This window comes from Ambystoma mexicanum, chromosome 4q (assembly GCF_040938575.1).
Source record: "Ambystoma mexicanum isolate Mex_15411 chromosome 4q, UKY_AmexF1_1, whole genome shotgun sequence".
Lineage (NCBI taxonomy): Eukaryota > Metazoa > Chordata > Amphibia > Caudata > Ambystomatidae > Ambystoma > Ambystoma mexicanum.
This window is the reverse complement of record NC_090928.1, coordinates 264,650,240-264,673,754: the sequence shown is the minus strand read 5'-3', so window position 1 is coordinate 264,673,754 and position 23,515 is coordinate 264,650,240. Positions and strand designations below refer to the sequence as shown.

The 23,515-nt window shown below is 44.4% G+C and overlaps 1 protein-coding gene across 3 annotated transcripts in view; it reads left to right on the top strand.

The window, feature by feature from the left end:
- TMEM87B (transmembrane protein 87B) overlaps positions 1–23,515 on the top strand; it is a 919,680-nt gene that overhangs the window by 418,154 nt on the left and 478,011 nt on the right. For 2 of the 3 annotated variants that reach the window (XM_069607836.1, XM_069607834.1), the window contains 2 exons: positions 13,848–14,031; positions 20,949–21,048. In XM_069607836.1, coding sequence (XP_069463937.1) covers positions 13,848–14,031; positions 20,949–21,048 — 284 coding nt within the window. The remainder of the gene's footprint in view (positions 1–13,847; positions 14,032–20,948; positions 21,049–23,515) is intronic. The other variant, XM_069607835.1, reaches the window with a different exon arrangement.

Below are 23,515 nucleotides of genomic sequence, written 5' to 3'. Positions count from 1 at the left end.
AGTAAAATTCACAGAACACACCCCAGCACCTACAGAACCTTTGTTCACCTATACAAAGAGTTGAATATCTTCCCCCACCCTTCCAGGCCCTCTCATCCACAAAATAACCCCAAATATATTTTCCAAACTCCTTTTCCTCACTGCACTGTCCACGGACAAAGGCCATAATCCACCGAATCCAATATGGCCACTGTTTAAAAGATTATAACACACCTCACATTTTCAACCCTCCCTCGATCATCACTTTATATGAATTCCAAATTCTCACATTTGTTCATTCTGATACCCCATCACTTCATAAATTATTTTTTATACTGTAAATATCTTCTATATTATTCTGTAATGCATTCCTTTTTTTTTAACCCCAATTAATAGTCTGCAGACTAAATGACTATTCAGGTGTCTGTTTACGAAATGGTGTCCGCACACATCGCACTGTGTCCACACATGTCCGGTCTTACATAACGCACTTTAAATTATTCCACGGACAGCACACCGGTTTCCGGACATTCATATGCATGCATGGGCATGAATCCGTTGTCTCTAACTTAACGCTGTCCGCGAAAACCCATGCAGTTTGACAGAGTGTCCGCAGACAGTGTCCATCACTGCGCACAGTTTGAAACTGCATTTTCATCCAAACTACAATATTTTAATTTCAAAGTGTACCCCTCCACAGCTTCTATACCCATTCTTACTTGATCAGTCAACTTTTTACAAATTTCCAAGGCCTACTTTCGGCTCAGTAGTCCGTGGACGGTTCTTCTAAACAGGCCCATCCACTACTTTCAGTCATTCATAATCTGGCACACCAGCAGATAGAATCTTCCAGAAGAGCTGTTACCAACAAACATCCAGAACTTTAAGAATAGCATCTCTGATGGCCATCCCTCCTTCCCAGGGGGCACAACCACCACCATCCCGTAAAAGGCAAAATGCATGGTAATGTGGATAAGGAACAGGAAGAGCAGGTAAAGGAAGTGCCTACTTCCAGCGTCCAGAGAAAGTCGAGGCATGGGTGTGGTGGTTTTTTTACCACCGTTGGGGGAGTACCAAAGACTCGGGCTGCCCAGGTGAAATGCATTCTGTGCGGGATGTACTTAGTAGCGAACAACCGGAGCAGTACTACTTCTGCACCACCTCCATGCGCCAGCACACCAAATCCAATCACTTGTGTGCTCTGAGAAATTCAGTTCTTTTCTCATGGAGAAGCAGTTCACTCCCTCTACTCCATCTTCCTCATCCACTTTTCACACCACACAAGGTACTCCTCTAGAGCAGAAGATCCCGCCAGCTCCCTCGCAGGCCAGACAGGAGGCTGTCGACCCTTACCTTTTGAGGGTCATAGTTCTCTGTATATACTGCGACACAATGCTTTTCAGGGGGGAGCAGTTTCAAAGTGCTTCGAAGCCCCCAGTGAAGGAAAATGAGAAACACTGCCTCCTACCTTATATTTAAGGCCTGCCCAACATCTTTCCCTGTCCACCTGCCCCTCTGAATCTGTGGTTTCTTCAAATGTGGAAACAGTTCCATCAACTATGAAAATGTATCGTTCATTTCAAACTGTCATGACATTCCGATGACATAGCCCAAACTATTACCACCACAGTGAACTACAATGCTGTCAGAGTGCTTCAAAGTTACCATACTCTCACAAAACGGGAGCCATTCCACCCACTTTATTCCTCAAACTCCAAACCAGGAAACTTCAAATTCTTAAAATCCAATATTTACAGGTAATCCACACTCTTCACAGTGCACCTGTAATGTGTCTGAATTGTAATGCTTTGGACTAAAACATGAAGTCTGTGTGAAATGCATTCTGGGTGCATCCAGAGCAGCAATGGACATTTTCTTCCTCTGTGAGATCTGCATTCGAATCTGAAGTCTGAACAACTTCTGTATTCTTCCATTAGAAAACATGTTTTTCTCGCCTATTTTAATCTGCGTTGCTTTAAGGACTGTTTTAAATGAAGATGCCATCTAGTGGCTGATAGCGTTGTAGAGTCGCAGCAAAGTATTTTGTGTTTTGCACTTTTATGAGAAAGGAAAGGGTTTACCTCTTGGGGTTGCCATGGGTCATTTCTGCCAAGGATCCATGGGAATTGGCAACAGGTGAACTTTCTGGAAAATGCCATCCTGCATTTGTGGGAAGTTTAAAACGGATAGCTCCAGATTAGGCAGACACAGGGAAAAGCTTTGGAGAAAGAGTGGACGCACTGTTTTCTATCCTCATTAAGCAAACCTCTCTCTACCTGCCTGTTTCGGGGCTTTCCAGTGCAGTTCTGGCGAGATGAGGAGGGCTTTAACAGTGAAGTGTGTTTATGCGAATTATTGCCCTTCAGCATGTAATGTTGCTCTTTCCATTGTGTGCTGTGCTGTGAAAAAAGATTACCATGTACTAATGAGAAGCAAAACACCTTAACCCGATGGACACAAAAATCACCCACCAACCAGACACTCTGCTTCCTCAAAGCCATCTCGATCGTCACTGCACACAACAATAACACTCGCTGCCCAGTCTTCATGTACACCAAACTCCCAAAACCAGTAGTGCCATTTCCATGCCTAGCATCCTTAAAATACCTGAATTAAACATAGTGTCTGCCGGACGACCGCAGTGTCTGCAGACGGCATTGACAATTGAAGTAGGTGGGGGCGGGGAGGGGTCACTTTGTTCCTTCTCATTTTATGTCCCACTCCTACTAAGACATGCTTTAGCATACTCTCCACATCTTCCCTTTTAACTTGTTCACATTAACTTTTTCAATGCATTTTTAACATTCTAAAGAAGAAATCTGATTGCCAACATCAGTTAAATGCCCTCCATCGCTCTGAAAATTATTTACACCATCCAGCTTGACATTTTAATTTTCAAAAGATGACATCCCTAAACCATGTAAAAAACCACATACACCTGTATTGACAAGAAGCCTAGCGTCTTCGTTAGTGGAGAAAACAAATGTGGACATCTCCATGTTTGCCTTCGATTGATTTGAGAAAAAAAGATACTTTGCAGCAGGAAACAGTTCATTTCAGCTTCTCGACATATTCTTCATGGCAAGCTGCAAATATACTGGATTTATATAGCCCAAACTGTTGCCTCCACAATGCATAACAATAATATCTGGGCGTTTAAAGTGAGCCATACTCTTCTAAAATGGCAATAACGTCACGCAGTTTAACCCACAAACTGCATACTACGAAACCTTCACTACTTCCAATCCAATAGTAGCATAGATGCCACAAGATTCAGTGTAACCCTTCAATTAATGCTTTCAAGAATCTCCCACCATCCACACACTCTGCTTCTTCATAGCCATAGCTACAGACATCTTCACTGCAGCCAACAAAGCAAAAAGTGCTAATTCCCTTCACCTTAGAGCCCCCCAGCAACTTTGCTGGATTTTGAGGACTTGAATTTTTACCTGGAAAGAGTGTGGGCCTTTTTTCCCACTCTTTCATGTATTTTGATGTGTGTTTTACATTTGTGTTCTTTGATTATGGAGTTTTAGATAACTTCATGAGCATCATTTTTTCATGTGTGTTACACAGCACCTTCAGTGCAGTGACACAGGGATGTCTGTTTAGACTTCCTAAAGGTTTAAATACCTTCTCTGGGATAAACTGTTTCCCAGAGAATGTAAAATGAAATTGACTTTACTAGTCTTTCCAAATTCATAGACCCAGCACACACCATCTTACAATGGAGTGCTAGAGGAGTTACATAATATCCTCTGTGTCTAAATACTCATGTAGCAGTTAAATGCTAGCCTTTCCTATTGAAAAGGCTAGTGGCAGTGGTTTTACAATGAACTACCATGATTTTTCCCGTCCGCGAACACTGGTAGCTAAAAAGCACGAGAGCCATGTTTTTTCAAGATGGTGCCTTAAGCCCCTTTGTTTAAACAGGTCCTGGTCTTCTTTTTTCACTGTTTCTTTTTGGAAAGGATCTTCTAGTGTTTGTCTCTGCATGCCAAACAAGGTTTGGTATCTTTGTTCATTTCACCTTTGGCAGGGTTTCTGAGTGAAACCCGCCTCTGGCTCCAGAGTGTCTGGGGTAGGCAGGAAGTGAGGGAGGTGCCCGAAACTCCCTATGCTTAGTCTCCTACGAGACCCAAATGCACTCTGGCGTGATTGGCTGGCTGACTGTCCGGCAAGGACAGCCACCCTGCTGGATGAGTGACAGCTAGGCTGGAATGAAAGGGAGAAAACTGTTTAAAATGCGAGTCTCTTGGCCTGGAAAGCAGAGACGACCACTGGAATGAAAGAACCAAAGAAGAGCTGGAAGAGCACGGCTGCTGCAACTCCTGGACCGTTGGTTTGCCCGGTGAAGCTATGCTGCAGGTCCAAATTGCCCCAAGGACAGCTTCTTCCTTTGATTTGGTGGGACCAATCAACTCATAAGACACCTGGATACCATTCTCAAGGCTGATTAGGATTAACCAGGGAGAGGGACACCAGTTTGTGTTCTTAAATCTACAGCTACTGGAACTGAAGTGACTCCGTCTTGTTTGCTTTCTTCGACGATCCCGTGCAGTGCAGGAGTCCCCCGACGTCCTCCCTCTTGTCCCCACGACTGAGGCTCAGGAACAGCGAGATCTGCAGGACCTGCCAGGAACCATGACTTCAGCAACATTTGTTTTCTTCATACAAAGGTACTGTGCCAACCTAATTGAGAGAACGCCACTCTCGCGGTGAAAGTTCGTGAAACTTTCCCAACTTGCAGGCCTAATCAGCTTGTGACCTGACAAATTATCCTTTTTCGCCTAAACTACTTCTGAGAACTTTTGCAAAGACTTTACTGTTTGATACCAGAACTGCTCTTTCCTATCCATAACACTAGCCCATTGCCTTTGACCTGGCCTATTGACTTGTATTGAACTCCTTTGGTGAACTGAAACTATTTGAACTGCCTATAAAGTGTATGTGATCTATTCTACTTACTTTTGTCCTTTTTGCTCACTGATAAGTATCTGAACTGCCATTTGGCTCCTATTTCAGGGGTGCTCAAACTGTCTCAAAAGCTTACCGTTTTGTATTGAAGTGTATGGGTATATAATATTAAGTTGCCTTCTTCTAGTGAAATGTTTTCTAAATGATTGTGTAATAAAATACTAAGTGTTTTTACAGAGAAACCTGGAGTATAAGTCTCTAATTGAACCACTGTGGTTGAAAGTCCTCTGTGTAACTACTTGTACTGCTCACATTCACTCTTGAGATAAGCCTGGCTGCTCAGCTCTCTACCAAAAACTGTGAGGTACAGACCTATACCAAAGGTTGGTTTGGCTAACACCTGTAGTCCTAATTGTGTGTAGTGGTCCCATAGGGTACTGTATGCAATTCTGCCTAACACTGGTGTAAAGCAGTGAGGATAAAGTATAGTTATTACATTGAGAGTGCTGCTATTACCTTTGTTCAAATAACCTTCACAAGGCTAAGCATCACTATAAACACAATTGTTTCATAATGCCAGGTATGGATAACTTCAAACAGGAAGCCCTGAGCATTCTAACAGTAGATCAACTGAAACATATGTGTAAAGTCAGGTCTCTCTGTTAAAGGCAAGAAAAATAAATTGATTGAGAAATTGGTGAATCATCAAAGACTGGGAAGTAGAGCTATAACCCCTATGCCCCCAGCAAATGTGGATAATATTGATTAGGATGATAATGATTCAGAGTAGGCTCTAATGTTATTCATGGGAATGTGAGCCTCACTGTACCTTTACTAGCTTTAGGTCCTCAAGCTATAACAGGGACCCTACCAGGTCCAGAATGTGTCTCCCTTGAAAAGATAGAGTTCAAAAGAATACAAATGCAAACTGAAAGTAAACATCAAGAACTCAGGCTCAGATAAAAGTAATTGTCTCTTGAAAATGGTTCTCTCCCAGAGTCTTTTAGGTCTTCCAGTCCTTATAGGCCTAACATGCCTAAAGAAGCTGTGAGTATGTATGCAGTGAGACTTGATATTTTAGATTGGTTGGCTGCTTTTAAATATAACTATGGGATTCAGGGTTTCACACGAAATCAGTTGATTCCTTGGCTTTTGTCTAGGCTCCCCAGGTTGCAACTGATGCTGTAATAGAGGTGGGGGAACTTGAAAGATTGGAGTATGAAAATGTGAAGCTAGCTTTGATAGCTAGATTTGGGAAAACTCCTTCCTAGTGCCTTAAGAGGTTTAGGACCCTCAAAAAGCATGATGATACTCCTTGGGCTATCTGGGTGTGTGAATGTTTGAAAAACTTAGATGGTTGGGTAAAGGGTTACAGAGTTAACACTTTTGAAGGAATGAGAAAGCTATTTTTGTTGGAGTCTATTTTTGATGCCTGCTCTCCTGAGTTGAGACAGCACTTGGCTGACTCTAAGGAAATTGATCCAAAGAAGTTAGCAAATACTGCTGACTTGTGGGTTGCCAACAGGGCCACTCACGAGGATTCTGGGGCAACTCAGAAGAAGGATGATGGGAAGCAGCAAAAGAAAGATGGCAAAGAGAATTCTTATACCTCCAATTCACAAAAGAGCCCCAAACATAAGAAGGGTAAGCCACAAGGGAAACCGAACCAGGCTAGTGGAACCTCTGGTGCCAAACCAGAGCGAGGTCAGCAGAGACACCCATTTGTCAAAACATTTGGAAAATGTTATGCTTGTGGGGTCAACTGACCATGTGAAAGGGGATCCCAGATGCAAGGGTAAACCTTCAGGGGTCCACACTGTCTCCATAGACGCCTCCCCAGAGGAAGAAGTACATGTGACGGTAACTTTCAAGTACTGGCTGAAGACCCCATTGGAGTCTCTACCAGTGTTTCTTTAGTGTCCCCGGGTCTGTGGGAACAGCAGAATTTAGATGTCTATAATTCAATTCCAGATAACACCAAAGAATATTACAAGGACAGTGTACTTGTAAATGGTCAGGAGACCCCTGCCATTAGAGACACTGGGGCCAGCATTACTGTAGTGGATGAATCTTTTTTCAAGGCTGAGGATGTTGCTAAGGCACCCAAAAGCCTCACTAAGCTTTTTGGAGGCCCTTTCCAAATGCTTTCTAGACTACCAGCTCTCATCCAGTGCAACAACATGACTGTCAATATACCTGTTAGTGTGCAGACTGAGGTGCTTGGGAGAGTCCTGTTGGGGAATGACTTAAAAACTCTTGGAGTTGTATCAAGCACCCCCGGGCCTCCCAGCAAAAGGAAACAGGAGCAGACAAGGAGGGCCAGGGAGAGTACCTTAGATGGCTCTCCAGCGGATGTTACTGAGGAATCTATAACACCTAGCCCACAGGAGCTACTAACTGCTATTTCAAAGAAGAATGAGACAAAGGGGAAACCCAAGCTATCAAGGAAAAAGTCAGAAAGCACTCCTGTGCTACCAAGGACGACATCTCAGAGAGGACTGCACAGTCACACCTGTGACTGCTCCACCAGCTGAGGTTGAGTGTGAGGAACAACCTGGAAAGGTTGAATCAGCTGCTGAAGATTCAGAGCTGGAAGAAGACCTGACCCATGTTGGAGATCTGGACCCTGAAGACCATCCTGAGCTGCAGTCTTTACTGGCAGAAGGTGTCCCCTGTAGGGCAGACTTCAGCAGAGGCCAGATAGTGTCCTACTCTCGAGGTTCTTCACCAACAGGCAGCTTCCCAGCTGGATGGGCAAGAGCCAGTGAAGCATAGGTAGTGCTGGGAAGATGGCCTCTTCTACAGTAAACCAAATGAGTCTATCCCAGTATCCCAGGGGACTACAGAAGACTTGTAGTGCCTCTAGAGACAAGACACCAGTTCCTACAGTTAGCCCACGAGTTCCCTTTGTTGGGGTCTGATGTAGATAAATTCTGTAGGAGCTGTCACACTTGTCAGACCTCTGACAAGAGTGGAGCCAAGTATGTGGCACCTTTGGTGCCCCTCCCAATAGTGGGAGACCCTTTTGAGAGGGTAGGAATCAACATTGTTGGTTCCTTAGACCCTCCAACCTCTTCAGGCAATCGATTTATATTGGTTGTAGTAGACCATGCTACTAGGTATCCTGAAGCCATACCTATGAGAACTGTTACAGCTCAGGCTGTTGCTAAGGCCCTACTTGGTATTTTTACCAGAGTAGGTTTTCCTAAGGAAGTCATCTCTGACAGGGAATCAAACTTTGTCCCACTACATGCAGGCCATGTGGAAAAACTGTGGAGTGACTTACAAGTTCTCAACTGCCTACCATCCTCAGACTGAATGTATTGATAGAGAGGTTTAACCATACTATCAAGAGCATGATGGGTGCTTTAGAGGAACGCCTTAGAAGAAAATGGTACCTTCTACTGCCATGCCTCCTATTTACTTATAGAGAAGTCCCTCAGGAGGGAGTTGGATTTAGTCCCTTTGAGCTTCTCTATGGTCATCCAGTTAGAGGTCCATTGGCCCTAATTAAGGAGGGATTGGAGAGTGCTCCTTCTCCCAAGCCAGTGAGGAGAGTCACTGACTATGTGTTAGGTCTCTGGAGGAGAATGACACACATGATGACAGAGACATATGATAACTTAAAAGCAGGTCAGGCCCTGGTGAAGCATTGGCATGACGAGAAAACCAACATGCTTAAGTTTACCCAAGACCACCAAGTTTTAGTTCTGGTTCCTACAAGGCAGAGAGCCTTATGGGACAAATGGATAGGACTCTTAAAGGTTGTGGGAAAACTTGGAGAGGTCAATTATCTGGTGGATTTAGGCAATCCTAAGGAGGCCCCCTGGGTCTTTCACACCAACCATCTAAAAGCTTATGTCACCACACCAGAAGTGGGAGCTTTGGGTCTAGCTTCAGCTCAAGAGGAGGAAGAGAGTGAACCTCTACCTTATCTCTTCAGGGGACAACCTTTAGATGAGAAAATAGGAGTTAATCTCTCTTCTAATCTGACACTAGAACAGGAGGAGGGCAGGTTTCTGTTAAATCAGTTTGCCTCCCTGTTTTCACTATCACCAGGCTTGCCCCCTTGGGGCCAGCATGATATTCTCACTGGTGACTGTTTGCCTGTTAAAAGCAGAGGTTACAGGATGTTAGATAATGTCAGAACCCACATAAAGGAAGTGGTCAACAAGATGCTTGATCTCAGGGTAATAGAACCCTCTACTAGCCCATGGTCTAGTCCAGTTGTACTAGTGCCAAAGGCAGGATCCAAGGAGTTGAGCTTCTGTGTGGACTCTAGAGATCTAAATGCAGTCACAAAGACTGATGCCCTTTACCTAGGACAGATGATCTGGTGGACAAACTTGGTTCAGCCAAGTACCTCCGTAGATGTGACCTAACGTCAGGCTATTGGCAAATAGCCCTGACAGACCATGCCAAGGAGAAAAACTGCATTTTCAAGCAGCAGGCCTCTGCCAGGTTTAGGTAATGCCGTTTGGACTAAAGAATGCACCTGTAACATTCCAAATGATGGTTAATCAAGTTCTGAATGGGATGGAGAACTTCTGCATGTCATACTTGGATGACATAGCAGTGTTCAGCCCTACTTGGAAAGAACATGTTGACCACTTAGGATATGTTTTGCAGGCTCTTGAGCAGGCCCATCTGACCATAAAGGCAAGTAAATGTCATATTGGTCAGAGCAAAGTGGTCTACCTTGGACATGAGGTAGGAGGAGGTGAAATAAGGCCGAGCAAAGTACAAATTGTTTAAGAATGGTCCACCCCTACTACTCAAACCCAAGTGAGAACCTTCTTAGGTCTCACTAGTTATTATAGGAACTTCATTGAGAACTATGGGTCCATAGCTTCTCCCTTGAAATTGGTCTCCTCACCCACATTTCCTAAAAAGGTCCGATGGAATGAGGAGTGCAACAAGGCATTTGAAGGACTTAAGAAAGCCCTTTGTCCAGCTCCAGTCTTAAGAGCTCCTGACTACAGCCAAACCTTCATTGTGCAAACAGATGCTTCCAATACAGGTATAGGTGCCGTTCTGAGTCAGCTGGATGAGAAGGGTAGGGAGCACCCCATCTGCTTCATCAGCAGAAAGCTGAAAGAACCAGAAACAAGGTGGGCAACCATTGAAAGAGAATGTTTTGCTATTGTGTGGTCACTGAAGAAGTTTAGACCATACTTGTATGGATCTACTTTTTTGATTCAGACTGACCACCAACTCTTGAGATGGTTAATGCAGATGAAGGGGGAAAATCCTAAATTATTTGCGGTTAAGTCAGTTCATCAGGCTACAGAGCAGAGTTAAGTCAAAACCAAGCAACTGATGCAGTCTGTAGCCAGTAATTGAAACTCTTCAGAACATTTTTAGAAAGCTAGCAAAAACAGTCAACAACCTGATCAAATCTGCATCTTCTTTTAAGCAGACATTTGCCCATAAGTATTATTTGGTTTACTCCAACATGCTGGTCCTTCTGAAAAGCCAATAGGGCTGCATCAGACCAGTTACATGCATGCCTGACAAGTCACTCAATGAGCTGGAAGCCTGCTGCCTTTTTCATAAATTATTCTGCATACATTGAGTGGGAGCTAGTGGAGCATTGTTTAGCACAAAAGCTACTTGGGTTTGTATGAAACTTATTAGGTGTTATAAAGGGCCAGCATGCAATACCAGACTTCAATATGAATATATAATGAAGCATGCAGGCTTTAACTGTACACCAATTGTACATGAAACAAATATTTCTCCAACATTAATCAGCTCTGGTTCATTTAAGGGCATCTTGTTGGTTGACCTAATTATGGAGGTTAGAATAGATCTAGCTCACATGGCTAACATGTCTTTGCTCTACAGCCACAATGACTAGCAAACTCACCCTTGAGGAAATGCAGATCAGTCTTGTAGTCTCCATTGTTTTTCTTTGATTTTATGGAATGAGCACATGGACTATAAACTTCTCCATTCAAGACTCTTGCAATCTGTGAGCTCCTGCTGTTGTGCTCTGTTATGCAGGTGGTTTCTTTGGGACAAATGCACAGTTGGAGGCCATAGAAGGTGGTCATCTAATCTGGATCTGGAGTGTGGTGCAGACCACACTGGGGGAGATGCCACTTATGTGGCAAATGGGGCAGGGGGTGGGTGTAGGTGAATTGAAATGTCAATGAACAGGTAAGGAATACAACGGGAGCATGGTGTTCTTCAAAGGTCTGTCTTGCTTAGGCTGCACAACCCAGTGGCTCTCGGTTCTTGTGCTGCCATCTGTTTGCTGACTGGGTCAAGCGAGACTCCCAGGAAAAAGGAGTTTAGGCTGATTTCAAGACCAGACGGCTAGTCCTTCAGAGGCTGTGTAGGTGAGCACCTTTCTTGGCCTCTTCTCTGTCAGAAGGCCTTGTAGGGCTGATTTTTGTTTTATTGTTTTTTTTCAGTGACTACAATGCAGGCTGTTGGATGCCTCTTTAGCAGCCCCCAACATTCAGAAGGGTAAAGGGCTAGGGTAAGCCTGGTGATGGAGGGAGGAGTGTAGAGGTAGTACAGAAGGGTTACCCCCTACTTGCCTCAGGTGTAGTCCCACTCTAAAACGTTGTATTTTCTGAAAGAGAATTATTCTGTGACCACTGTTTTTGCTGCCGGTACAAAAAAACTGAATTGTTACATTTATGTATCCGTTTATAATGCACGGGAGCCCACAGGCATCAGGGCACAGGATAAGACAGAAGGGAAAGAAGAGGGTCTGTGTCACAAGGGGCTTTATTATTCGGATAAGATTTTTTTCAATCGCTTGCTAAAACTCACAATGTTCGGTTCTGCACGTAGATCTTTGGGCAGATTATTCCAGGCTTGAGCTGACTGAACCAGGAAAGATCTCCCATATCCACTAATCCGGTTGATCCTAGGAACGGGCTGACATATGCCCTCGCTTGATCTAGTAGCTCTCCCGGGAATATGAACTTTCATGCAGACTTTTAGGTAGGCTGCGGTTTGTCCATATTGACATTTGTGAACAATAGTGAGAGCTTTAAAACGAGTTCTACCTTCTACTAGATCAGAAGGATGGTTCTTGGAAGGGTTGCAGATTACAGCAGTTATTCCTCTTGTCTAGTCTTCAGGTTTCCCTCTTTTCTGTGTTTCTCTATGTTCTACAAAATGTTAGTTGACCTTCCACATGTGTGGGGGCTTGTGGCATGGAATGGGTCCCAATCAAATCCTTGCATTTCTTTAACCATTCTCTTAGCCAGTGGGGCAGATTGTATTCAAAGAAGCATGGAGGTCGGGTGATGAACTGATTTATGTAGCTGATTCATTTCAATAATTGTTAACTGTGACCTGTTAGACATACAGGGCCCACCAGCCAGATGGGAAGATACAATTGAAAATCTGGAATTTTCCAGCACTGATAGGCTAATAAAACTTTGTCACAACCTTTCAAAAAAGCTGCATGTGCAAAATTGCCGTTGTTTTTTCTTTACCCAGATTGTATTCAAGTGTTGTGAACTCCTTCCCATAAAAACTCTCTAGATATAGATCTGCACAACCCTTGCAAATCACATATTGGCAACATTCTGACCATATATGACCACATCAGTCACATTTGGTTTTGCTATAGATCCTCAGACTTTTCTGGAAAGGAATAGGCAGTCGTCTCATTCTTGAAGTATACTGGGGACTGTACTGCATGAAATAGTTAAGAAGGCTGCCGCCAACCAGTGAAGTCCTTGGCATTCAAATGTTCAAGGGTGTTTACATAAGGAAACCTAGGTTTCATAGTGTAGCCCTCACCCTGTGCAACTTGATGTTCTTTGGAAGCACATCACTATTTGCGTTCTTGGTAGCTATGGGATTAGATTGCATATGAAATAAACAGTGAACCAGTAGTGGCAAAAGAGGAACATTACATGGGTGCTGCCTTAGAGGCACAACTTCGGAAACAATGTACCAATTAAGGTTCCTTTGTCAAAGTGCTGTCCAGAATTCTCCATAAGGGTGATGTATGAATGGATGCGTGGGATGAACTTTTGAATCCACATGTGTTTGCCTCATAAGGTTTGAATGTGGTGGCGCTCCCTTATTCAGTGACTGACAAAATGTGAATGGTGCTGTGAGCCCGATTGGAAGATGAAAGTGTGCATCCAGCTCCCCATAGCTGTACAATAATAGGGCTATTTGCACCATGCCCTGTTGATTCTCTGGGACACATTCTGAAATGGCTATAGAGGACTCAACCGAGGAAGATTAAGTATGTTTTTTTGAGGCATCTCTCCAGAACGTACAACTGGAAAAGATACTGCTGGGCTCTGCGCAACTCGCCCTTGCTACTGTTCTCTCTGGATGGCGCCATCTTGTTTAGGAAACTCCCTATTTAGTGTCAGTCTTCACTTTTTGGTGCAGCAAGTTGGGCAACTTTGCAGGTTCTGTAAGCCAGCAAATGTCTTTCAAAATCCTTTCAAATGCAATTTACAGCACTCTGGTTTACTGTTATGTTATATTGATTTATACTGCACACCGCTCCCACCCAAGGGCAGTCTTCAGGTGCTCTACTGTGCTTGAGAGCGTTTCTTTGGATGCTACCTGCACTATGCATGGTGGGGCTGCTGATGGTGCGCCCCACATCTGACCTGTTGGGCCTTGTGCACTGCCACATTAGAACATGGGGCCCAAGGCAGCCTGATAATTGCTGGATAACATTACAATGTGGATGACTTTCCCTAATTGGCTCTTGTTTTAGCATATATGCAATTCTTCTACAGTTTGCAATAATCTGGTAACTAGGGTCAGACCTATTGGAACATATACCATTCACACACCTTCATACCCAGCCTGCTTTATTATGGAAAGGAACATCATTTAGTAGGAAGTAAGTAACATTTTACTTTTTGGGGAAGAGCAGTTTACTTTGGGCTGTTATGTATTCAGAAGTTCCATTCTGTATTTTATATTGCTTTCTTCACCTGTCCTTGCAGTTCTTCATGGTAATGTGTATTGTGTACATCCTCTATGGTCTTCTGTGGCTGCTCTGGTCTGCCTGCTATTGGAAGGACTTACTCCGGATCCAGTTTTGGATTGCTGCTGTTATTTTCCTGGGAATGCTGGAAAAGGCTGTATATTATGCTGAATATCAGAACGCCAACTCCACTGGCTTGTCCTGTAAGTTGCCTACACATCTACTATACTAAGTCATATTTAGAATGCATTGGTGAACCCTTTATTTCCTTTTTAACTTGCATGCACCCTATAACAAGTGAAGGAAAACATGTTCAAATGTATTTTGCTATGGGGGAGACTAAAATGTGATGGCCTCAGAAACCCCTTTTTTGCAGTTTGCTGAGTACCTTTTCATAATTTTGCCGTGTCTTTCTAATAGAATGCTCTGATGACAATAATCAAATATGAGCCCCTCATGATAACGAGACTCGTGCATTTTATTGTTGTGTCGGTCTGATGTCAAACTCGCTTTGGCATCTGTGCAGAGCCTGCTGATGCAGGTTCGAATCCTGGCAGGGCCAAACTCAGCCTTTCATCCTTCCGAGGTCGATAAATGAGCACTTCACACCATGGGTAATAATAAGCAGCGCTCAGATACCTGAGGGTTCATAGCGCTATATAAATGCCAAATTATTATTATTATTATTGTTGTTTAAAGTGTGAACCTAGCTCGAGAGCAGCAGAGCGCTGTACAGAGTATAGGTAGTCAGCATTTAGACTGGCCTCTTGACAGTAGCGCAGCACTGTGAGCTGAGGTCTGTGCGTCCATTGGAATTAGTACTTGGTCAGGGGGTGTTAAAAAAGCCATGTTTTGAGAGAATTGCCACCAGAGCATTCAATTCTAAAGACCTGGCAGTGTTATGAAACTTCTTTTATGTTCCCCGAGCACATAAAGGAACTTTAATAACGGAGCTGCTGCTGACCAACAACACCAAACACTGACATTCAGACCTGGCTCTCTTTTATGAACCTCGAGAGCTTCAAACCCCACCTGGCCACCTGCACCAAGTCTCTTGGGTTCATCATCGACAGACCTTCAAACAGAACCTAGCAAGGAAGACACAGGCGTCTTGGTACAGTGGTGGGTCTGGAGGAGGATACAGGCTAAAATAAGTCATTACCAAGATGTTTTTATTTCAAATAATACATTTTCCTATGATATGGGTTTACCTAAATAACCAAACTAACTAGGGTGGTCGTCAGTTCATGAAGCCTAAAAGTCTCTCCTCGGTCCAAAACTAAACCATGCTGACCCTACCACTAAGCCAAAACAACTAAAGTCCTGGATAATGACTCCCATTTCCTGGTGCAGTTTTCCCTTCCTTGCTTATTGTTAACCTAACGGAAGTCCAGGAGAAGGGAATCCCTTCTACTGGATCAGCTTTCTCAGCTCAGTTCCTTTTTAATAACAAATCAACAGATGGTTCTTAGCTATCTTTTGCACAAGTTTGTTCAGTTCATGAAGGGGATTTTCCCAGTCCTCAGGGTTCGCCTTCCCCTAGTGTTGAAAGATTCCTTTGATCAAACTTCCTTTTCTTTGTTTTTGATTCTCTTGGTCTTTATTAGATGTAGGTAAAAGTACTTCTTTCTCTGGTTGACACTCACTCTCTTAGTCACTAACTTACTTACTAAGGCAACAGTGGTAACAGAGTATTCGTTTTCCTTCTCTTGGTTATTGGCTTTCTCACCCTCTTGGTTTGTTTATTTACTTATAAAGCGCACCTAACCCTAAGGTATCTGGGCGCATTACATTCTACAAGGTTACTAGACGTTTACACAAAGAAACAAAGTATATACAGTGTGGACAAACCACATAGGATAGAATTCCCAATATAAATGACAGAATGTTAGACATACAAGGTGATATAATTTTTTAGCAGTCAAGACGTTAGTGCACTGTGCTAGATGGCCATATTTCGCAGCAGTCCAGTGAAAAAAGCCACATTTTAGTTTATTTTCTGAGGCTACTGGCATGGAATTCCAAAGTTGGGCTGTCATGACTAGAAAGCTGCTTCCCCCTGCTTTCTTAATTTTAAAGTTAGGTATGTTAAGACAGTTTGCATGGAGGGATCGGATGGAACGCTCAGAGGTGTGCTTAGTAAATTTGTTCATCAGGTATTTCGGAGCCAGGTTAGAAAGGCATTTGAAAGTCAGGTTGAGGGCTTTGAATTTAATTCTGTCTTTGATGGCAAGCCATTTGGTAGAGCGCCTGCCATTAGAGATGTGCTGCATTCTAGGAATGCTCAATGCAGTTCTGAGGGCATTATTGTGTAAGGTTTGCAATTTACTGATGTTCTGTTTGCTAGATCCTAGATACAGTGCATTCCAGTAGTCTAGCTTAGACAGGATAAGAACTCTGGCTAATGTAATGCAGCTGTCACTGGATAGAAATGGTTTACATGCGTTAATAAGTTTACATGTATAACTAGTATCGGAGGCTGTTGCATTAACTTGTTTGTTCAGGTTCACTGCTGAGTCTTGGTAGAAGCCTAAAGTTTTTACCTCTTTAGAGACGTTGATGTTTAGGCAGTCAATGTTGAATGTCGTAAATTGTTTGCTAAGTTTATTTGATGAGCCGATGAGCAAGAGCTCAGTCTTGTCGTCATTGAGACAAAGCCCATGTGTAGCAATTCAGGCTTGAATGACAAGGTAGATTTTGTTAATCCGTGCTGCATCTGCATTGTAATCACCTGTGATTGGGATGAGAATCTGGGTGTCATCTGCATAAATAGTGTTGGAGATACCCAGATTGTCAAGGTCGTCAAACGGAGGCTTAGTGAAGATGTTGTAAGTAGTTGGTGAGACGCATGAGCCCTGAGGTACTCCACACGTCACAGGTACTGGGTTTGCTGAATCTGTGGAGGAGAAGACTCTTATGGATTGGTTGTCTAAAAAAGAATGGATCCGGCAGTGGCCTCCTTGGAGAAATGGGCGGCTGACGTCCAATGATTGCTGAGGACCTTGTGGCCCTTGTCCTTCAGCGCATCCATCTGGTTTTTTAAGTCAATGAGAGCCGTTTCAGTACCATGTCTGGGGTTCAACCCTGTGAACGTTTTTGGCAGCAATTGGGATTTAACCCTGTGAATATACTGGACACTTTGGGATTTAACCCAGTAACTTTTTTTCAGGTAATATATTGGCTAGGAACTGGAGTGCGCGCCTTACCCCGTCTTGTTTTTTCATGTATTTTGTGGAGATCCGGACTCCAGAGGCTTCAGCACTGGGGTTATTATGCCCCACATTGGAGAGCCATAACTATGGTTTCCCCCCGCTCCCCTATCAAGGGTAAGATGTGTGTTTTTGGAGGGGAGTCTTTTCCTGGTCACCTGAATTGTTAAAACGGTTTCACTACAGCTACCACAATTCCTAGAGACTGCATCAGCAATTATATTGGATTCACCTCAACAGAAAGGCAACTCAGCCTCCCTGAAGAGTGTTGGCAACACGAAAGCGCTAGGAAGAGAACAGCAGTGCAAGAAGGGATTCAACTCTGTGAACATTTTGGCAGCAATTGGGATTTAACCCTGTGAACGTACTGGACACTTTGGGATTTAATCCAGTAACTTTTTTTCAGGTAATATATTGGCTAGGAACTGGAATGCACGCCTCGCCCCTACTTGTTTTTTCTTGGCCTAAAACCTGATTGATGGAGTCCTAGCAAGTTATTGGTTTCCAGATAAGCCTGAATCTTGAGGTAGGCTGCCTTGTCTAAAATGTTCTGTAAAAAAGGGACCGTTGTGATTGACCTGTAGTTAATGGGGATGGTAGGGTCTAGATTATTATTATTTTTTTTTAGGAGAGGGAGAACCCAAGCCTCTTTCAGATTAGTGGGGATTGTACTAGTGTTGAAAGAGGAGTTGATTAGCCTAGTAATGAAAGGAGCTAGTTCCCTTGCTGCCTCTTGATGGTGGTCGCAGGGCAGGAATCCCCTAGGCATCTAGAAGGTTTAAGTGAGGATATATTTTCCACTCCTGGTATAGTGACAGTGGAGAAGTGGAATTGATTGATTTGCTGCTTGTGAGGATGTGATGCATCTTGAATCTTCAGGTCATTCGGTGAGACAGTAGCTTTTTTAGTTGCAATTTTATTCTTGTAACATGGAGATTTTATTGCATAGAGCATCTTGGATGTTAGTGTTTTTAATACAGGTATCCGTAGGTGTATCGGGAGATTCCAGTTCTCTTAAAATGGTAAAGAGTTCCCTTGTCCGGGTGTTCTATCGTTGAAGGTGGCTCTTTTTGTATGTAGGATTTCTAGTTTGTATCTATTTGAAATTCTAGTAAGCAATTCTTTATTATGGGTTGTTGGGTTATTTTTCCAGAGTGTTTCTGCCTGCCTTTTTTTAATTTCGAGTGGCTTTGAGACTGGGTGTAAACCAAGAGTTAAGATGAGCTCTTAGTTTCTCTTTGTTTAATTTGAGAGGGCAGCTTTGTCAATAGCCTGGTTAAGTGTGGAGTTGTACAGCTCAACTAGTGCTACTGGGTCTGAACTGAGATTGGATGTGTTAGTTATAGGGTGGAGAAAAGGTAGAAGGTTATTAAGTTATGTTGCGTTTATTTCTGGTCATGCCCGTTGGGGGCCGGGGGCATTTGAGATCTGGAGTTCATTTGAGGCTGATCTTGAATGTTAAAGGAGATTAGATGATGGTCTGTCCATGCATATAGTTCAACAGAGGTTATGGAGGATGTGCAATTCAGGTCAGCCAACCAGTCTAATGTGTGACCTTTAGTATGGGTAGGCCCATTAATCCCGAGGGTGAGGCTTAGCTTTCTCACTGGGTTGAGTATGATGAACCCAATGGTGATTCTCACTCTTTCGATTATCAACCTCACTGGGATAAGTAGGATCATACCAGTTTTGTTTCTCGCTCTCTTGATTATGGGTCTTCTCACTAGGACGAGTATGATGGGTGACGGAATCTTTATATTCATTCTTCTTGGCTAAATAATTCTAACCATGCCATGCATTATCTTCGCTCCTCTCACTGGGACTAGGATGGTTTTTACAATCGTTATATTTGTGTTTCTCATTTAGGTTAATGTCTGTATGTGTGATATTATAAACGCCACTCTCCCCAGTTCTCCTGCTCTCCCCTTTACCTACTTTGTAATAGGGCTGCATCACCAGTTTGGAGTTCTCCTTCTTTACTGCTCGCTGTCTAGTCAGGACAGCTCTCGCACTCAATTCACTCTTCTTCCAACACGCTTCAGTGCGTTACCTTGTCAGTGGTATCAGTGCTGAGAGGGGTTTTCTCTCTCTCTCCCTGTCTTGGCCACCACTTCTTTGCCAATCCCTCCTGGGGTTCCCGACAGTCTAGCAGAATCTTTCTGGTCTGTTCCATGAACAGTGCGGCTCAGGCACCCGTTCCTCTTCAGGCTTCTTCTCACGTCCCTCCCTCCACGTCCCTCCAGTGTGACAGATACTCTCCGGTCTGCCCCACAAAAAGTGCTACTCAGGGCACTTGATTCGTCCAGTTTCTCTCGGGTTTGGGAGATGGCGTCCTCTTGAATTTCCCAGTTTGAAACTCCCGGGTCTCTCTCACATTATTTCTTCCCTCACATTTTCATGATGCTGCTTAGTTGTATTCATTATAACTCCATGGATTTTTTTTCGACTCGGGCAAAATGTCGAAAATATCACTATAACAGATATGCAGGGATTCTTCCTGGTTTCTCCCAACAGGATTGACATTGTTGTTAGTGAGTTGTTGGATGGGTTGGGGAAGGGAGTTTCTCATCAGAAGGGGAGTCCTTATCCCCATGGGACTGGGGGAGTCTCTCCCGGTGAGGTCCCGCTCTACCCTTAGGGATGGTATTGCGTAGCTGGCTTACCTCCCTAGCCTCACAAGGAAAGGCTGCCCCCCCCCCCCGCCCGCCAGGGAGAAGTGACTGAATCCCTTGATTCATCACAGTAGCATCTTTGTCTCCTATGGAAAATCAAGCCCTTCATCCCTGAAAACAACTTCAGAACCTCTGTGCAAGCCTTGGTCCTCTCCCACCTGGATGTCAGCAATGCTCTTTTGGAAGGTGTTCCGGCAACTACCCAGGCACCTTTGAGATGTGTCCTTAATGCCTCAGCATGACTCATGAAAAGGACTCCATAAATTTGACCACATCACCGGACCCTCCTCAAACTACACTGGCTCCCTCTGCAAGCCTGTATCTTCATATCCATTTGCATCCTCTACAAGGCTGCAACCCTGAGGTCCCCAAGCTACCAAACTGAGAAACTCTGCATCGCCGGAGGGCTGCGATCACCAGAAGTAAGGACATGTGCAGACTTCAACTTCACTGGTGAAGGAACCAGAAGACAGGTCTTCTCTGTCTATGCCCCAAGACTCTGGAACTTGCTCCCTGTCAACATCAGATCCCCCACCCCATCAATTGTACAGTTCAGGAAAGGGCTCAAGACCATCCTCTTCAAGGAATGGCTCCTCCCTAACACCTAGGTTCACACACAGTCCACTCCCCACCCTACCTGATACTCTGTGATCTGGTCCTCACGGTTTCCTCCCATGGTTGCTTGTAGATCCCTTGCTGCCATTTGCCTGCCCTCCTGTTAGCTCCCTGCTTACTTTTTCTCTGCTTCCATCACTGTTCTTCTGCCTATGATTGTAAAGAGCTCTGTTGTTTCCGAAGATAGGTCTGTGCTGAATAGATACCCTTATAACAATAATAATAATAAACCGTGTGTCAATGCTACCGACACACTGCTCCGGGCACATGAAGAAATTTCATAGCACTGCTGTGCAGGGCTGAAGCCTAAAAAGAAAGTGCAGTGTTCACATATGCTATGCAAGTAAAGAGAGATTTTACAGCTTAACTGTGCGCGACTTGTGTGGTCCTATAGTTAAGTATGTTTGCCCATATAGCCACCTGACCCAGGTTTGAATCCTGGCTGTGGCACTGTAGAATGCAAATGCTAACATTTTAACGTGTTTTCATTCACTTGTTGCAGGGAGCAGGAATGTTAAAAGGGAAAAGCAAGGTTGACAACCTCTCAAATCTGACAGTAGGCAGCTAGGTTTCTCAAAAGCTATGGTCGATTAACTGGTTCTTCTTATTTTTTTCTCCAACCAGCTCAAGGATTGTTGATCTTTGCAGAGGTGGTATCTGCTATAAAAAGGACATTGGCGCGCCTATTAGTGATTATTGTCAGTTTGGGCTATGGAATAGTAAAGTAAGTAGTACTTTTATCATTCCGAACTAATGTTAAATCTTCATCTATATGTATGTGTAAGTAGTTTTGTATCCCAGAAATGGTGTTCTTGATTCTGCTGCAAAATATGTTGACCAGCTTTTACACCTCTGCTTTAACCTTTATTTCTAATGATCAACCCATTTATCTTAATCCCAGTGAACTTTTTGTCTCCGAAAGCAAAGAGTCTTGAAAGACGAGAGTTAAAAAAATAACTGTTAGTTTGGTTTCTGCCTTCAGTGGAGCGACTACAATTACACATGTATGTATTCATATTGCATTGCTAGGAGTGTCTAGCAATGCGGCAAAGGGTGCTGCAGCAGAGGGCGAAAGCCCTGCAGCTGAGCCATGCTGATAGCCCCTCCCACTCCACCTAAATCCGCTGAGGCAGCTCCCGTAGCAGAAAAGCCTGTTCGACAAAGGGTGCTGCAATGTAGCCGTTTCAGCAGTGTGGCAGTGGATTTGATACTTTACCCGTGGTTCCAGCATTGATTCTTTGTGGGAATCGCTTTTGGAAATCTACTTGTTGGCTGGGAACCAGTTCTTGCTGTACCTGCGGCTATGGATCGGGGAACCGCATCTAGTCGTGTTCAGGTAAAATTCAACTGCTTCTACTGTGGCCTTCGTGCTATGCATTTCCACTGGGGTACCTGAGTGCAGCGGCCAGCTGCATGACTGCCAAAGGAGTATATGAACCCGGTTTATTGAGTGTTATAAGGAAGACATTGCTGGCTTTGGGTGGATATGCTGAGCTTCTACTCCTACTTGCTCCTCAGTTAGTATTGGAAACAAACCTCCCTCCTGTTGTGAGGGGACTATGTTTGGGGATTGAACTTGGATTGTCTTGCATACTGATCTATACTCTGGGGCAGGGAGTCGGACTATGGTTGCCCAGTGAGCTGTCTGAGTTTGCCCAGAGTGGGCCAAGTTGTGTTTTTCCATGCGCGTGTCTTGAGGGAGCGATCTGTGGCTCCAATAACCTTGTGTGAGTTGCCACTCATAAATTAACAGTATTAATTTTTTTTAAATTTTTTAATATGTGCAACGAAAAGGAAGCCTGCGGTGGATAAGGGTGCAGTGGATAAGGGTGCGGCCATAAACTGCACTGGTTGTTTGTTGGCCTCGCCTTGCCTATTGGCTATTTCAGAATTCCAAAGTCTTGTCAGCCACTATGTGAAACCTCTTGACTTTTTTACACCACTGTGAGGCTATTAAAATGCATGTATTGCTGTGATATGATGCTTTTATGTGTTTGATTTCAGTTTTCATCCAGCAGTTAGTACTAGTCATTTTCTATGTATTACATATGGATAGTGGCATCCAGAGTTTGACCAGCAACCAATAACCTGGTTATTCTGCCAGGAATTGAAGACAATTTTGTACTAGAAACTGATATCTGTACAAATTACACAGTGTATATAGCTTGTGTAACATTATTATATTTTAAATGCAGTTAGCATTTTTTGTTTTAGTTTGTGGTAATATTGGGGTGCTGTAGAGCAGATGTCGGATGCAGTCGTAGGATCCCACTGCTCTGTCTGGGCTGCCTATATCCTACTAATATCCTGCTCTTGAAGGAGAGATAACTGAGCGGAATCGATACCGGAGGATAGGGGAAGATATTCACAACACTCTCTCGAAATTCCGGTGAAAATTGGAGCCGCCTCAGGCTTCCTGCACCGTCCGAACACTCACCCCGAGCCGGCGAGGAGAGGGGCCTGCAACATCTGTGACGTGACGTCACAGGGCTGCTGCGCAAGAAGGCGAGACCTGTCACCTGGACCGGGCCGCCTCCCATTCTACCCCCACCCCCCGAGCCCGATCTGACTGCGGCTGGGGGAACTAGTGAAGGTGCCTGGCTGGCCCGGAGCAGAGACTGGGCATTGGAGCCGGGTCTCCTAGCAACTACACCGTGCACCTGCGCGGCACTTCCAGGGCCCACTAGCAGTGCTCCAACACTGATGGTCCATGCCGGCACAGCTGGGCAACCCAAACACTGAGGACCGGTGCAGCAGGTATAGAACCAGCAACGACAGTAGCCACATTGAGATACACCTCACCAAGCCTGCGGGCTGGTCTGGGGCAGGGATACGGCACAGTCCCTGGAACTGTGTGTTGAGAGGAAGAGACCCCGGGGAGAACCGGCAAACCGTTGAGGACTAAGGGGATCATACTGAGGATTGTAGAACAAACTCTGAGTTGCAGTGGCTCACAAGGCCTCCCAGGCTACAGGACCCTATCCCCCTGCGGGCTCCCCCCACCCCCTGGAGGTCACATACAAACTATACTCAGCCCAACGGGGTGGAGGAACAAAGACCACGCAGTGGAAACTCCATACTCAGACCCCTCTAAAGCAGACTGCTATCACGGGCCTCATCCGACTGGCCTCCAACCTCGGTGTGGAAGGTATTCATCTGCCTACAGCCCCCCTGGGTAATAACAATAACGA